Source organism: Neolamprologus brichardi, chromosome 1 (assembly GCF_056152115.1).
Source record: "Neolamprologus brichardi isolate AB-2024 chromosome 1, ASM5615211v1, whole genome shotgun sequence".
NCBI classification, from domain to species: Eukaryota; Metazoa; Chordata; class Actinopteri; order Cichliformes; family Cichlidae; genus Neolamprologus; species Neolamprologus brichardi.
The window spans coordinates 11,981,474-11,998,129 of NC_142104.1; the positions used below are offsets into that span (position 1 = coordinate 11,981,474).

General features: G+C 37.8%; 1 protein-coding gene and 1 long non-coding RNA gene across 5 annotated transcripts in view; both read right to left on the reverse strand.

The window, feature by feature from the left end:
• Window positions 1–3,788: 3,788 nt before the first annotated feature.
• Window positions 3,789–11,359, reverse strand: LOC118453752 (uncharacterized). Of its 2 annotated transcripts, none has more exons than XR_004843436.2 (5): window positions 11,286–11,359; window positions 9,384–9,622; window positions 9,068–9,162; window positions 8,648–8,724; window positions 3,789–6,172 (listed from the first exon to the last, which is right to left on the reverse strand). It is a non-coding gene; the product is annotated as an uncharacterized LOC118453752 (long non-coding RNA). The 2 variants fall into 2 exon arrangements; XR_004843435.2 differs by having other exon boundaries at window positions 10,379–11,346.
• Window positions 11,360–11,631: 272 nt separating this feature from the next.
• The window catches only part of trpm7 (transient receptor potential cation channel, subfamily M, member 7), a 107,088-nt gene continuing 102,063 nt past the window's right edge, over window positions 11,632–16,656 (reverse strand). For all 3 annotated transcript variants that reach the window (XM_006779833.3, XM_087829587.1, XM_087853185.1), the window contains 6 exons: window positions 16,235–16,518; window positions 15,963–16,045; window positions 14,354–14,559; window positions 14,017–14,068; window positions 13,605–13,711; window positions 11,632–12,586 (listed from right to left, as the gene is read on the reverse strand). In XM_006779833.3, the coding sequence (XP_006779896.2) occupies window positions 12,474–12,586; window positions 13,605–13,711; window positions 14,017–14,068; window positions 14,354–14,559; window positions 15,963–16,045; window positions 16,235–16,518 (845 nt within the window). In that variant the 3' untranslated portion in view covers window positions 11,632–12,473. The remainder of the gene's footprint in view (window positions 12,587–13,604; window positions 13,712–14,016; window positions 14,069–14,353; window positions 14,560–15,962; window positions 16,046–16,234; window positions 16,519–16,656) is intronic.

Sequence of the window (16,656 nt, forward strand, 5' to 3'; positions counted from 1 at the left end):
AAACAAACAGACAGCTGGAGAGTCAAACTCGAGTAATATCTGCACATTTCTTGGGGTTCTTGTAGACTCTTTCAGTGGTTTCTTGAATAATTTCAAGTCTGTTGATTCATTTTATTTTATTGCTAAAATTATTTTTATTGCAATACCTCTGAAATGGTAGCAGCAGAAATTGCAAACCTTGTTTACATATTTCTTAAAACTTAGAAACCTGGCCATGCTTTTCTATACAAACCTGATTCAACAGGAACAGACAATCAACCCCAGTTTGTCATGAAACATGTCTCGTTGCTAAAATGCAGAAGGAGGAGGTAGGAGAATTTGCCCCCCACCAACTCTTTTTATACCAGTAAGGCCCTCTCAAGATTTTAGCAAAACATGCTTTCTGGGTATGATTGCGTTCGTGGGAAACATAAGAAGTTAGAGAAAATGTCAGAGGTCAATTTCTTTTTCTAAACTGTGCGAGGCTTTCTCAGTATCTAATCTGAAGATCGAAGGCTTTCAAGGGAGCAGAACACGGCCCCTGAAATGGTTTCGTGGGAACTGGGAGTTGGACCAAATGTGACCACTTCATCATGTGACAAAAAAAGCATTGCTGCCATGAGAAACAGCAACTTCAACACAGATACAGAATTCACCAAATCCATTTCCCAGGAAGGGAAACCAGGTCAAAGGCTTGTGGTGGGCTGAGGCCATAGCTATATATGAGCTTTTCTCAGTAAATGAGTGAAAGTAGAAAGATGTAAACCACATACTCCAGATTTCTGGTAAAATCTGGCTGTGTTTGTGAGTACATCCTGCTGTTAACCAAGATACATAACAGCGAGGCAATCATGGAAAGTGTATCAAACCCACAAATATTAAACTGTGGGTGTGTTACGCTCTCAGGAGATGGAGACCTCCAGTGAATTAGCTGTATACTGACTAAAGAGGGCTAGCGCGGCGTGACAGTTTGACCCGACTGAAACCGAAACTTGGCCTGCACATGAATTGATGTGTTTTTTTTTTGAATGGCAAATCACTGTATGTTAATTCAAAATAAAATAAACCAAATCTAGAAAAAGTCCCTACCTGCCCCCTCAGAATCTGCCACTTTTTTCTGTACAATACCTTTAGTGTATTTATTGAAGCCGTGCAAAATTTTACCTTCATACCAAGAAATAATTTTAATAATTTTTTTGTAACGTCATAAGAACAGAAGATATCCACATGACATTTTTAAGTATGAAAAAAAAAAAAGCTCTGTTAAAACTGCATCCAAATCAGTTTTACGCCATCAACTCCTATGTTGTTCAGAATTATTCTTTAACCGAGAGCATGATTGCATTCAAGAGCAAAGTTTCACCAGTTTAATCTCTGTGACGCAGTGGAACAGAAACGAGCAGGAACTGCAAACGCTACACAGAAAGACCCCGTGGATTTGAAACAAGGACCTGCTTGCTGTGAGGTAACAGTGCTAACCACTGCGGTGCCCAGTCACGAAAGGTCTCGGTGGATAATTTGAGTGTCGGCCAGCAGATGAGGATACTGCACTGAACACAAGACAACTGTGACACTTTGAGTGGGTGTAAAATTGAGCCTATTCGAGCTACTGTAGGGTGAGAGATGGGGTACAGATCGCCAGACTGCAGGACTCGCTGAACCAAAAAAATACTGATAGTTAAACAAATATGTGACTCCGAGGGGGGGAGGGGGAGGGGGGGGGGGGGGGCAGTGACCTTTTTTGTGCATGTGAAAAATGATCCTGCAGGCAAAATAGTCCATTTCTTTCTTGCAGTTGTGCTTATGATTTCCTTTTTTATGCCTGAATGATATTTAGAAGTATTATTTTTAGAAGTAGTATTTCAGAAATATAAAGTAAAAACACATCGTGCATCATGGGAAGTTCCCCATCATCCTGACGCTAAAGGCAGCAAAACTAAGGGATGGTTCAAGCTCATCCGATCAAGCTCTAACTTTCAGGTTTGATCATAAAAGTACAGATTCCTTTCTCCAGAAACCAAACTTGCCCACATCCTGTAATTCAACACAAAATCTGACTGTATTTGTATTATTTACAGTAATATTTGCCCTGTTGTATTCTGAACTTCATTCATTTTGCACAAGGACAATTATTTATATGGACATTGTTGTGATATTGCAAGTTCTTTCAACCATCATAATCACTAGGGAAAAAAATCTGCATTATTCATCTCAGTTTAGAATAACCAGGTCACCAAACATGTATCTGTTTGGACTGTGGGAGAAACCCGTCAAGAAAGCTTGCAGACTCCTTGTAGGAACACAGAAGAAGCCCAACCAATCAGCAGGCTGAAGCTTGAAGATGCCTGAAGCTCCCCAAAACTTTGCTTTACTCAACAAGCTTCAGCGTTAAAGAGGTTCCTCCACATTATCGCAGCCATTTAACAGTCAGTAAACATTTACCAGCTAAAGCAGCTTACAGGAGCAATCACAAACAACAGGATCAAAGACACATGGAGAGTTTAGGCTTAACAGAGTGGAACTGGCCAGCAGCAGAGAATGACAGCGTTTATAGAAATCACAGAAAACAGATAAAGACCAACTTGTCTGTTATAAATAAGATGTGGGTGTCTCTGCTGAGGGAGACACAATTACAGCGTTAACAATAGAGCATTAATGGGGCACCGAAACTCTGCTCTCAGGGTAGTATGTGCATGTTACTCCGTTACAGACATGACATACATGCAGTCCCACTGTTTGTGAAACAGAAAACCTTGACCCTCTGATGTGGCTTTGTGCTTCCTGTTGATAGTTTTTTTAGTCTTCTAGTGAACCCGAGCAGCCAAGCAGCTGCTTACAAATCCTCAGTTATTATCATGATCTGTTTATTTTATGGATTATAAGCTACAAAGATTACACAGATGGTGACCTCTATAAGTGCTCTGAAAGAAGACCAAACAGGGCCATGGCTTTGCATTGTTTCAGCTGTCTGATGTCCTTTAAAAGATGGTGTCTGGTTATTCTTTCTGTGCATTAAATTTGTTTGTTTTTTTATAGATAAAATATCAATGATGGGCACTTCCTGTGTTACTGCACACAAAACAATCAACACATACTATAAGAAAATAGCTGAAATAAGGTAAAATTGGAGGAAATAATGATACATTTTAGTTTATAATGTTGTATTTTTCAGGAATTCATTAGTGCCCTTTATTCAGTCGTAGTTTATTGTATGTCATCCTCTCCCAGTTCCACCAAACACCAAATACTCCATCAAGGAAAATAGTTTCCAGCTAATGCGCCTTTTTTTTGTTCCTGGTTTTAGAAATGCCTCAACAGGACATAGCTGTTGAATTTCTGAACTGTGGAAACAATAGCAGCAATAGCAAACAATAGCAAGTTGGAGTGGTTCAGTGACAATAGGAAACACCACGTCAGTCTGGTGTGTCATTGTGATGCATGTTTAATTAAAGAAAAACTTGTTACACAGCAGAGAGGCGAAGCTTTAGATTTAATCCTTTCACACAGTGGAAAACAAAGACTCCATTTAAACAAATGACAACAGTGAGACTTTACTTTGATAATGCTTCATTTCAGGGTTGAACGTGTATGATACAATAAGATTTTTAAAAAGTCATAAAATATTTGAATATATATTTGTTTGTTGTACCATATGTAAACAAATATATCATATAACACAGCTTGTGTATATTTAGACTAATATCATTTATCAGATATGACAATCAGTTGAGAAAGTTTTTCCTTTCATTACAGTGACTGATAATATTATCCTACGGATGACATCAGCCCGGGTGTGAAAATCGCAGAGATTCAACAGTGATTTCTTTGTTTTTATTTCATTTTTGAGAAAAAAAAAAAAGAGCTGCAAACATGAACAACAAAGCTAACGTGTTTGAAACATATATTAAATATGTGTCACTAATTCAAAATCTGTCTAAACCTTTAAAAAGATCAGATGACAGTGCACTCACCACACAGGTCTATCAAAAATAATAGTCCCATGTGCTTTTTTATATGTGGCAAAGTATAAAACATATACACCACATATTAAAATAAAAAATACCTCCTAGAAAAAAAAAGTTCACAAAGTATCTCATGTTGTCTAGCTTCTTTAACCTCCTAAGACCCGAACTCGTCCACGGCATGCATTTTTAATTTCTCTTTGCTATTTGGGCTGATTGGGGCCCAATGAATGTAAAAACAAAGAATTACCAGATATTTTTTTTACCTTATTTTTGTTTTTATGAAAAATCAGAGCCACATATGAGGATATTCGTTTAAAATTGTGATAGAACAGTAGCAGTATAATGTCCTCATCAGTGGATATCAGGCCCTTGTAGAGGAAAATTTAGTATTTTAGTCTAAATAACCCAAAATGGGATGTCCACATATGTGGACGCCAGGTCCTAGGAGGTTAAAAATGTTACACTGGAAGGCTCACTAAATAGAAAGACAAAAAAGAAAAACTATTCGACTCTTGTAACTTCTCTTGCTTATCAGGTAATGTTACAGTGTTTCTCAAACAGTGGGGCAGGGCACTATTGTGGGGCAAGGGTGGCCAGTTGAGAGGGGGAGGGGATAAATAGACAGTGGTAGCACTTAATAATAATGTCGCACTATTAATCATGATTAAGGTATTAGCAAGTGCTTAATTCATCATTTATGAAGCATTACTCCTCCTTAGTATGCCATTTATAAATACACATATATTATTATGACTGTGATTATTGTTAGCAGTGATGTAGTAGCAGTGTTAGCTATACAAGGGTAACAGCAACAGATGGATAAACATTTGTGTATATAAATGACATACCAAGGCAGATAATGCTATATAAATGATGAATTTGCTATATTAATGGTTAATAGTGTGACATTACTATAAAGTGCTGCTGAGGTTGCTAATGCTACAAATGCTAATCTGAAGCTTATTTTAAGTCAAATTCAGCTTAGATATTTCTTATTCTTAAGGAACGTTAAACTTTTGTGGGATTTGTGGCACGGTAGAAAGAGGTTTGAGACCCACTGGATTAGAAGATGGATGTCACTCTCATGTCTGCACCATCAATATGAAGCTGCAGCTAGCCGCTAGTTAGCTTATCAGCGTAACATAGAGAGGACTGGAAATCACAAAAACATACCATAATCAACATCTTATATTTCATTTGTGTCGAAAGAGTCCATTTGTAACCCATCATTCATGTTTGTTTGTTTGTTTTTTTCCACACAATACACTATGAGGCACAAAACTGATGATCAGATCTTTGTGCACATTTCAAAGATGTGATAAAATGTGTTTGTTTTTTTTCAGCTACACTTCAAAACTATTTAAAACTCTGTGCACTTCCTGTTTGCTTGACACATTTACTACATAGCGCTTCAGGAATATATGCAGAGCACCACAGACGACAGGAAGTGTGCAGAGACCACTGCAGCAGATCTGAATTAAAACAGTCTGCGAGTATTCGACAGTGTTCAAAAAACCATTTTGTCACAGCTGACGTGCAGCTCGGAGTTAAAACATGACACTCGTTTATTCCATAAACTGAAGGTTTCTATTAAACAAGCATAATAATCAAGGGGCTAACAAGGACTGCTGTTCACCTGTGTGAGCTATCCTAAGGCAGATACATGAGAGTGACATCAGTCTCCTCATTCACAATTATTCTATTCAAGGCACAGAAACAATGTTTTTGTTTATCTAAAAAGGGAAAATCCAAATGATGAATATAAACTAAACTTAGATGTGTTTCATAATAACCTGTGCTACACAGACCTGATGAGAGCACATCTTCAGGCCAGGCTCGGCTGAAAAGCTTCTCCAGTGGCATCGTGCACACACCACATGCAGTTTTTAGTGTGGGCATTCATAAACAGGAGTGCAGATCAGCAGTCAGGTCCTCTGATGGGCTCCCATCAGCATCTCATCTGTGTGTGCATTCACAGCAAACAAGTTGTCTGATCTGTGACACTTAATTAACAAAATGTGTTAATGTCCCTTTCTTTGATGCTTATGTTAATTTCTTTGGATAGAGAATAGGGAAACACACAAACAAATAAGAACATCGGTCAAATACAGTCAGTGCAAATCAGCTGGCATTTCATCCTCCATCTCCTATTGGGTAGAGCATCTCTGTTTCCAGTTCTTTTTCGTTCCTTTCGTTTTTGGGACCATCGCTCTCACCTTCTCTGTCAGCTGGTTGAACACAAAGATATTTAACATTGATGTGTGGTGAGCTGTCAGCGTGCCCCATCAAGTTAGTAATTCAACACATCCTGTTCTAGAAAGCAGGTTCAGTGAGAACTCTGAGTTTGTTAACCCTGATTATGAGAAAAAACCTCTTGGTTTTCAGTTCCAGAAATAACCCATGGGTCAGTTACCACAGTAACAGAGTCTGTGACGCTCGTCTGCTCACTTCAACAAAGCCCGAGTTTCTCTCTAAGCCCTCCCTTCCTGCAGATGACTGACACAGCTTCACTTCCTCAATCATACAGTCGACATCAAAGCTCACTTCAAAGCTCAGTTCATTTGTGACCCCAGTCGAGTATCTACAAATGCAGCGCTACAGTTGATTTGTCAGCCTACTTTGCCTGCAACATTTTTCAGAAGTTGTAAAAAAAACAAAAAGAAAAAAGTTTATTTAGTTTAAATTTTGTTTCATTGTGAGCAAGTTTTTTAACTAAAAAGTCGGGACAGTTGTGTGTTATTGCAGCTAAAACATAATACACGAGTTGGGTCAGTAAAATAAAAACAATATCATAGAAGAAAACACAATGAAGAGGGAGTTCAGTTAACTGACATCTGACAACCTCCCTGTACCCATGATGACGAGTTCTGACACCTCCGGAAATCTTAATAAAAGTGTGGTTTGATAATCATTCAAATAGTTCCAAGTTTTTTCAAGGGCAGCTGCAAAGGCATACACCCTACTTACTAACTTTTAATCCAACTCTATAAGCAGAAATGTGACAGAAACTGCTCAGTTCAGGACAAAAACTTGAAGGGTTACGCCCTGTAGGCTTTTAAAGGGTGAAGAGTTCAACAGAAACTACAAAAGGGTGAAGAATTCAAAAAGTTGAAACATAAATATGATAAAATAAGAAGCTATTAGTTTGTTGTTAATCAAATTCAAACAATTTTAAAATCTACATTTTTAAAATAAGAAAAAACTATGAGGATTACAGAGAGAAATGTACATTTGTGTGGGTTTTTAAAATCTCTTTTAACAGAAATAAGTCAAAACCATTTCAGAATCTCTCTCATATAGAAACAAAGTAACATAAGTGTGATAAATGTGAACAGAACGAGGGATAAAATTAATATTGAGCAGAATGATAGTCGCTAAAAATATTTATATTTAAAGTGCATTGAGTGCGCGAGTAGGACAGTGCTATTTACTGTTGACCAAATTAGCTTCTTCAGTTGGGGTTTAACACGTACAAGTTCACACCTCCACAAACTGTAAACCCAGTTATCCAGTTATGTATTTGCTATTTGTTACAGTTAATTCCTTTTTTAACCAGTCTGTTATCAGCATGAGAACACAGCAATCATCGGGGACTTGTTTTCATCTTAGAATATAATCTATAAACGACATCTTTCTGTGGACTGTGGGGCAGCTGTCAAGTGTTATTAGGTTATTCTGCACTCATTTCATCGCTTTAGCAATCACTTAATCTTTGTTAGGGGTTAGGTTAGAGGTTAAGTTAATGTCTCTGCTTAATGTAGACTTTTTTCCCTTAATCAGAACAAACATAGACATGTAGAACAAAGCTCTACTGCCTAAGTGAAAACACATCTTCTAGTTTCTAAAAATGTGCCTCATTATAACACATGGCTAAAGTCTTCTGCACACATACATGGCTGTTTTGGTAAATGGAGCCTTTTCTACAAGTAGCTTTGGTTCACATCTAAACAGTGTTTTAGATCACTGAGCTTTTAAAAACCTTCAGAAACCATCTTTGTCTTTTTTATGAGGCCAAACGATGCTGTGCTGTTGTTTCTAGACGTCTGATTGGCCAACACTTCTATACAGTTAAGATTATATTGCTGCACTAATCAGTTTATAAAGGGATAAAATGAATATCGAGCAGCATTGAGATTGAGTTTAGCTTATTGGTTCCACCGTCCACAACAGTCCCAAGTTTCTCATGTGGCCCCATGAGAAAATGAATTGCCCACCTCTGATCTAAACAACACTTATAATTTATTGCATTTTAATGCGGACAGATATGTTTTTCAAAAAGAAAGCCCAAAATTAAAATTTTAAAAATAACTCGTGTGCAAGTTGCCTAAGACAAACACTAACCAGATTAATAACTAATGGTTTTGAAGCAATTCTGATCTGCTGTGTCCTCATCTCAGGGTTATTCAATCCAGATTTCAGTGCCAAACTCAGAGTTTGTTTGATAAACCCGCTTTTGTAAACAGAGCCCAGGTACTTCCTTGTTAGAATGACAAGCCAAAAGTTGGTTTGTAAACATGTGCCACTAAAAAAAAAAAAGGAAGCTAATTTATGTTCATGAAAATCATGTGTTTGTTCAGCTTGAAAAGAAAACTGTACTTAGCTGGCTTTGTTGTTGAACAGCACAGTGTTCAAATTAACATAAATTCAGTTGGAAAAAAGGGACACTACAGTCTGAATAAGATGTAGATCTACATTTCACTAACCTCTTCATTATCAGGAAACTCTCCCGTCTTCAGCTTGGAGTAGATTAGCTCACCGTTCACTGACACCTCAAAACTGTCTGCGATGGGGTGAGAAATTCACAAAAATGAAACCGTGTTCATATCATTTCACACACATACTGTCAGCATGACTACTAGCTAAACTGTGGGGGGGGGGGGTTTGTGTGGGGGGAGGACGCCACGTTGAAATACTGATTTATTCCTTCTACCACCAAAATACAGATCTGTGACATGTTTCATGGGTAGGTAGAAATAAGTAAATAATAATAAAAGAAAACTGTATATGTACACTTTTTTTCCCCGCATGAAACTTAAAAAGCGACAGTGAAATATGTTTGTAATTGAAATGGCATGAGTGGATTTCCACAGACAATGTATGACATAAAGACCAGAGCAGCTTACTGTCTTCTCCTGTGAGTCCTGTTACTTTCACACCAGGAACCTGCCGGAGGAGACCAGCTAGATCCCGGTAGCGAAAAGCATAACTTCATCCTTTACTGTGCCACAAACCAACAATAAGGGAACATCAACATTTACCACACCTTTAAGCTCTAGTTTGAAATACAGAAAAAATAAGCAACATAAATGATAAATTAAATGATGCATTTAAAAACAAAAAAATCATCTCAAAGTAAAGCTACATCTTAAAAGCATAATGAATAAGTAGAAAGCAAAGCAAGCGTGCTGATACAGTGTGCACAGAATACATTAGACTTACCAGTATTCAACAGTGACTGTGGCCATGGTTTGCAGCTGCTGAGATGTAAACTCAGTGCTCAGCTTCAAGAAGTGAAACGCCTAGTCACGATCACAGTCGACTATATTAGAAGCAAACCACACCCAGTGGGAGGGTGGATGAGACTTTTTTTCTTTCTTTCATACAGTTTTCAAGTGACTCTCTGTCCTGTAATGACTGCAGCCACACCTGATGTCCGACTTGTGGGGATGAAGGTTCTGCTAAGAATGTAAAAAATGCAAATCTTCCAGTTATCTACAGTCAAAGTTCTCCTTTCAAGTATCAAATTATGGCACAGGTGAGTGTGACCAGAGGCAGCTCAACAGAGGTTTCTCTGTGTGCGGACTTGATAACAAGCAGCCGCTTCTCACCTCAGGAATCTGTGAAAACAGCACAGCTACTGTTTCCTTTTGCAGAATGACAATCAAGTATTTCTAAGCCTTTCATCTGCACGCAGGGCTGCTGGTAGCTTGAGCGCACCGGCAATATTTCAAGTGTAATTTAACCCGTGTTGGTTAGATGTGCATGCTTGGACTATAACTAAATGTCAGGTGGCAGACTTTACCATGGGAACAACTAATCATTTTCACTTTATCTAGAAAAGGTTACAAAACTGAATTTGGCTTGTTGTATTTCTTAGAGTAGAAATGTAGTTATGTCAGTAGCTCCAAACACTTACACATTCCCAGTTCTTAGTTCAGGACAACTATGTCAATATTCCACTCCTTTTAGTTATGTTTTATAGACACTTTCAGCTGTTTGTCCATTTTTTGGCAACAAACTCCTTTATTCACACTGTCAGTTAAAATTTCAACAGGTGGGTACCTCACTCCTGTCAGCTCAGAACAAGAAACGGTGCATTCACACCAAAACTGGACAACACAAGATTGAGAAAACAATATTACTTGGCCCCGTGAGTCTCCATTTCTGCTGCAATATTTAGCGGGTAGGGTCAGATTGTGAAAGAATACACCCACCTTGTATCACTAGTTCAGGCTGTTGCTGGCATAACGACGCGGGGAGATGTTGTACTTGACACACTTTGAACCTCTTAGCACCAACAGAGCATCACTTAAACACCACAGCCTACCAAAGTATTGTTGATGCCCATGTCCATCATTATAACCACAGTGTATCCATCTTCTGATTGCTGCAGAATAACACACGGCACCACAAATCGTCTCAAACTGGTTCCATGAGCATGACGCTGAGTTTAGTTTACTCAAATGGCCCCCAGCCGTAACATCTAAGTCTAATAACTTTAGCATTTTTGGGTTTATGTTCTCAGCACCTTATTGACTGTCTCATAAAGAATTAAGGCAGTTCTGAAAGCGAGCCCAACCCTGTACTAGCAAAATGTACCTAATAAATTGGCCATTAATTACATACAATAATTTAATCAGCTTCCAATTCAAGAATTTTAGCTGCTGGCTATAATATTGGCTAATAATTATCCAACGTTTTACTAATTAGCTACATTAACTCTGAAGTCAGTACCTTGAGTTAATAATTTATAGCTTATTGCTAATTTTAGACAGCTGTAATAACCGTTAATATTACAGCTGTGTGTAATATTAATACTAACATTAATCGTTAGTATTAATGTTTGCTAACGATTCAGTGTCTCCGATACTATTATATACGAGTTTGAACAGTTTCCACAAGCTAACCTACCAGTGGCTAATAATTTCCAGCTTTTTATTAATATTTTACTGCTCAGCCTTAGCTAACCACTACAGTTGGCTAACCTAAATCTTGTTAATAATTTTCAACTTTTAAGCTATAATTTTAACTAGCGGTTTCACTTTTATTTTTTCGTATTATTGATGACGATCAATTAATATAATTTGTCAATTAATTTTTGCTTTCTGGTTAAGCTGTTACCTTTCTTTTTAGGTTTGATCATAAAATGTTAAGGTTCGTTAAGGTCATTTCTCCATACACCTGACTGGCCGTCACTAACGGTGATGCATTTAAAGTGCGTTTTATCAAACCATCTGTCTAAACCCTGAATACATTTAGATTTGTTTTTTCAGAATAAGCACAAAATCACCATGTTCATAATTATTTTGGTTGAAAAATAATAATATCATAACTTAGAATAAAAAAAGAGCAAAATATTGATGTGTACTTACTGTAAGAGCTGCAGGCAGGCAGAAAAATAAGAGTTAGAATCTGAATAGAGACCACAAAATGTTAACACAATGATTATTTTAAGTCTTGGGCGATGTTGCTAAAACTTTAACATTTTATTTGTTTAAAATGATATCCAGTACAAAATGTATACAGTAATACCCTTATGTTTGTCACTTCCCCTGAATAAAATATTTTTATCTGTTCAGCTCATGCCAGGTAACAGTATCTATAAGATACACTAGACTGTATTTTGCTCATACAATAGTTGATGACAAAGATATAGCAATAGTACCTTTGTAACAATAAAAACTATCATCGATATTTTGCTGGACACACTTTCAATACAATAAAATTACATACATTGTTCTGTAAAAGTTGCATTGCAATCTGCCCATACTTTACAAGATCTTTATTCGTGTATATGTTTTCAATAACTAAGAGACAAAACGTTTGATACAAGTCTGTAAAAATGATCTGGTGGCAATCCGCCGTGTAGCAGTGACTGGGTTTCAGCAAGCGATCTCTTCTGAAGCTGCTGTAACAGATATACAATGCACTTAGATTTGTTCTTTTTTTCTTCTTTTTTTGGTAAAACAAGGCAACTTTTCAGACTTCTTAATAAATAAATCCTTTGCAATGACACTGTACCTGTTGATATATCCAGTTTACATATATATATATATATATATTCATAAAATTGTACAAAATATTTTAAAACCTTCTCCACACCCTTCCCATGTATATACTAAAAAAAACAAAAACAAAGAGTAAGATGCTTGATTTATGTTCACACAGCATTTTGGTGGGTGGGACAGAAAAACATGACACAGTCTGCATGCACCGGTTTCGATTGAAACATAGCTATTCCAGTTCATTGCACCTTCCTGCTCCTTGGCTATGACTATAATGAATCAGGTTAGTGTCTCCTCGCACGCATCACAGCATCAGCCTCATTGATTGGCGGGACTCTTTAACGCCACCCCCGGCGCTCGGAGGTTCTTCTTGTGGGAATGTCACTTTATCTGGTGTGTAGTCGTTCCTCTTCAGATCTGATGAACATGAAAAATGGGAACAAAGTTAAAGTGTGGTCAATAAATCAGAATTCACGCAGGTTAGTGCAGTTCAAAAAGCTTCACAGATAAGTGGCAACCTAATAATGAAACATGTATGCAATAATGTAGAATACATTTTTTTTAAAAAGTAGAAATTTAATTGGCTTAAAAGCAGAATAAGAGTACATTAAATACATAACAATTAAAAATCTATGGATACATAAATGAAAATAAAGTCTAAATAAAATGAGAATGTAAATAAATATTAATAATATTAATATTTAATATATATCATCAGGTGTGAGGGTTTTTTTTTTTTAAAAAACAATCATGAGTCAGCGGCCAGTAAGCAACCCTGTTTGTCACTAATTTTATTCTGTTGACGTTATAACGCGACCAATGAAAGGATGTGTGCGCACAAATTGACGCGTGTGGTTTCACAGTAGTATCTTCCGTGGGTGGAGAGGTGATGTAAGGGTTGAAGGTTTGCATGTGCATTTGATTATGACTGGAACTTGTATGTCTGATATGTGTTTGCTTTTTGTTTATAACCCGTTTAGTGTTAAATATTCCTGCCCAGAGACTAGGAATGGAAATATGCAAGAAACTAAATGTGGAACAAAGCATCTTTTTCTAATGTGAGAACAGCTGTTTTGTGAAATACTGCAAGGTTTAGATATAACTACTGTGGTAGTGTGGTATTACTGATGACTGTGTGGCAGCAGGAGGTTGGTGTACACCCATTACGATAGCACTCATCCAACCTTCCATGATCCACAATGTCTGGCCAGCAGAAAAAAAAATACTTTAGGATGTCATTAAAATCATGTATCAGCTGGGCTTTGGATTTTTTCTTAGTATGTCCCACCTCAGAAGCAGATCAAGTTAAATTTGACTAAAATCCCCTGGACTCTACCTGTAATGGCTCCAGGCCCCACTGTTTGCGAACCACTCATTTCATGTAAGATTAAAGTGAAAATTAATCTAACTAAAGCAACAATTAAATCTCTCTCACCGGGAAGTTTGAGTTTCCGACAGCAGGAGTTGCAGTGGTGTTTTGTACGGAAGTTTCGAATAGCATCGTCTCCCAGGTTTGCAGGTCCAAATATCATATCGTAAGATCTGCAGCAGGCACGGAGACATCATTTAGGACAAACTGACAGTAATGTTAAAACTGAATTAAATATGAAGACAGTATAATTTTAACTTTACCTACAGTCAATTCTTTGTAATATATTGGGATATTTATAAATTAGAGCTATTTTGTAATATACTGCACTATTTAACTTTAACTTGCTAGTTGCTCTTCTTACTGTCTTAGAGCAATTAGGACTGCATTATTTCCTCTGAGAAAAAAGTATTCTAATTCTGAAATAACATCACAGATTAAAAGGGCGACTGATTTATGTAAGAAATGGAGCACTCACCCCTTCTCACCGCTCTTTATAACTGAAGGATCCGTCAAAATCTCCCCGACACCTACAGGAGGCACAAGATTTGTTTCACAGCTGACAGAGTAAAGAAGATGAGAACACCTCAGCTAACTGCTCACGTTTGGCAACTACAAGTACAGATGTCATCATTTCTAAACGAGCCCTTTGTCTTGAACTTCATAACTGATTATTGATGGATCCATGCACTGAAAGTGATGGATCCTATTGTTAAATAAATGAACTTGACAGTTTTTGAGGCATTGAAAGATGAGTTGTAGTTGTATTAGGTGGGACCCATCACATGTCCTGAGGGTGTGTGAAGACATTTTACCCTGCAAGTCGAGCACCAGTAGCTCTCCCCGGGTGTACTCGTAGGTCCAGTGGCTGAAGGCCAGCATGGTTTCCTCCAGGAGATTGGTGGGGACGATCTCATCACCATTGTTGTTGTTGAACTTCCTGAACTCGCCGGTAATGCACTCCTCTATAGCGAACCACTGTCCAGCAGAGTGGCAATACAGCAAAAAGACCTCCAGGAACCTGAAAGCACACAGCAGAACAGGCTTCATTCAAAAGCAGTTTGAAGTTGTTGGAAAGGACGCAACAAAATATATCATGCATTAAGTTTTCATTATGGAGACTTGGTATTAGTTAAAAAATGAACTGCATCTAAAGTTAAACAAACCCCCCCAAACATTTCAAATGACAGAAAGTCTTTGGTGCTCCAGGAAACATTAGTTTGGCTTCTTAAAATGCAAATATTAGCACCAGAAATGTGGCAGCTGCTTTGCATTTTAATTTGGAAAGCAGCCGAGCCAGGTGAACTGCAATAACACAGGAAATATCAAGCTCACTAAATGGCTGGATCTCAAAAAAATGATATCAAAATACCACCAAATAACTGAATGATGCGACGCTGGTGACTGAACCCATAAAGTAAAGCAATATCTATGTTAAAAACATTTTAACAAAGACTTTTAGCTCTCATGGAGCACATCACATGAGAACAACAGGAGCACTGTACAAGAAAAAAAAACGCAAACAGATCAAAAGACGCACACAAATTCTGCTCACTGCCAGTGCAAACGAAACTCTTCCTGTTTTGTGAAAGCACTGCACTGGATTAATATAAGCTGACTTTTATTTTGAAGTGGTCTCAGGAAATACTGGCCTGGTTGTTGTTGCCATGACTCATCGGTGGTCATTTTTAGACATTGGTTTGAATTATTGTGACTGATGCGATGACCAGAATGATATCAGATTACACACATTGTGATGGAAAAAGAGGCCGACTGTGGTTTTAATGCTTTAATAAAAAAAACCAAGAGTTTGTCCAGCTGACCAGAACTGTTAAAGCTGTAACAAGCTTAAAAAAAAAAAAAGGAAGTGAAATCTTTGACTTTTATGCTTTAAGTCCTGGAAATTGAGGCCTGCAAAACTGATACAGATGAATAGTAAACAAAGGGTTCATTTGCTTAACAAATAAAGGAATGTAGACTGGCCTCTAGTTCAGACTATGACAGTAAATAAGAACACAGGATGACAATAATGGCTTTATCTAGCCACCATCTTCCAACAGACTATTTTTATTATGTAGATGTACATGGGTGTAAAAGTGTAAATAAAAATTGTCACCATGACGCACAATCAACAAGCCTCATGAACAACTTAAAGTTTATGTCGCAGATGGAAAACTTGAACAAGCTTGTAGTCAAGGTCTCAAAAAATATTTCTATGGAAATATAATTAGATTTTTAAAGAACTGATACTAGTACCCAGTGATAACACAGTGACAGACATGCTCATCAAAGTGGATGTAGGATGTTGTACACCCTAGTGAATGACTGACAGAAATAAGAGGAATGGTAGGATATGAAAAATAAAGCCTGAAAGTGGTTCTGTACTTTATGGTTGAATGGGATTTCTGTGTCAGGCACACTCACCTCGGTGAATAGGGGATTGTCTTCGGCCTGATTTGGTTGAAAGCAAATGTCAGTTTCTGAGCAGCTCGTTGTTGTTGAATTTCCTGCAGTGACACAAAGCAGCACTGGATGAAAAGCTTCAAATAACCTTTATAATGCAAAATTACACAAAGCAGTGCATGTGAGGGTTGCCAACAGTGATAAACGAATAAAAATGTTAAAATATTGCCATAAATGACATTATTTTGCTACCCCCAACATGCCAGAGTAATCCACAGGTCAAAATATTTTACCCTGAGACAAAGATGGAGCACAGTGTCCTCCTTGTAGATGCTCTGCCATGTTTGGACCACCTCAGGGAGGAAGGATTTGACTATATACAGGTGTCCTGGTTTCAGGATGTCGTACTCTGACCAAGTACAGAGCACCTTGAGGGCCCGTCTGAGTCCTCCGCCCATCTCCTCCTTGCTGAGAAACTCTATTTTTGCACAGAGGCCCCGCTGAGCCCAGGAAGACATGCTGTTGTTGATCGTGTTCGGGGAGCTCTCCTCCAGACGGTAAACGGTCACCGGCTCCCCTGAAGGAACACAGAGCAGCGGGTGATGATTACACCTCACACTGTCACGACCTTAAAATAAACAGTAGCTTTAAAACTCATTCATGCAGGCGTATTGGTCTAATAGTGACAGGCGCTTGTTTTCGACAGATTTGATTC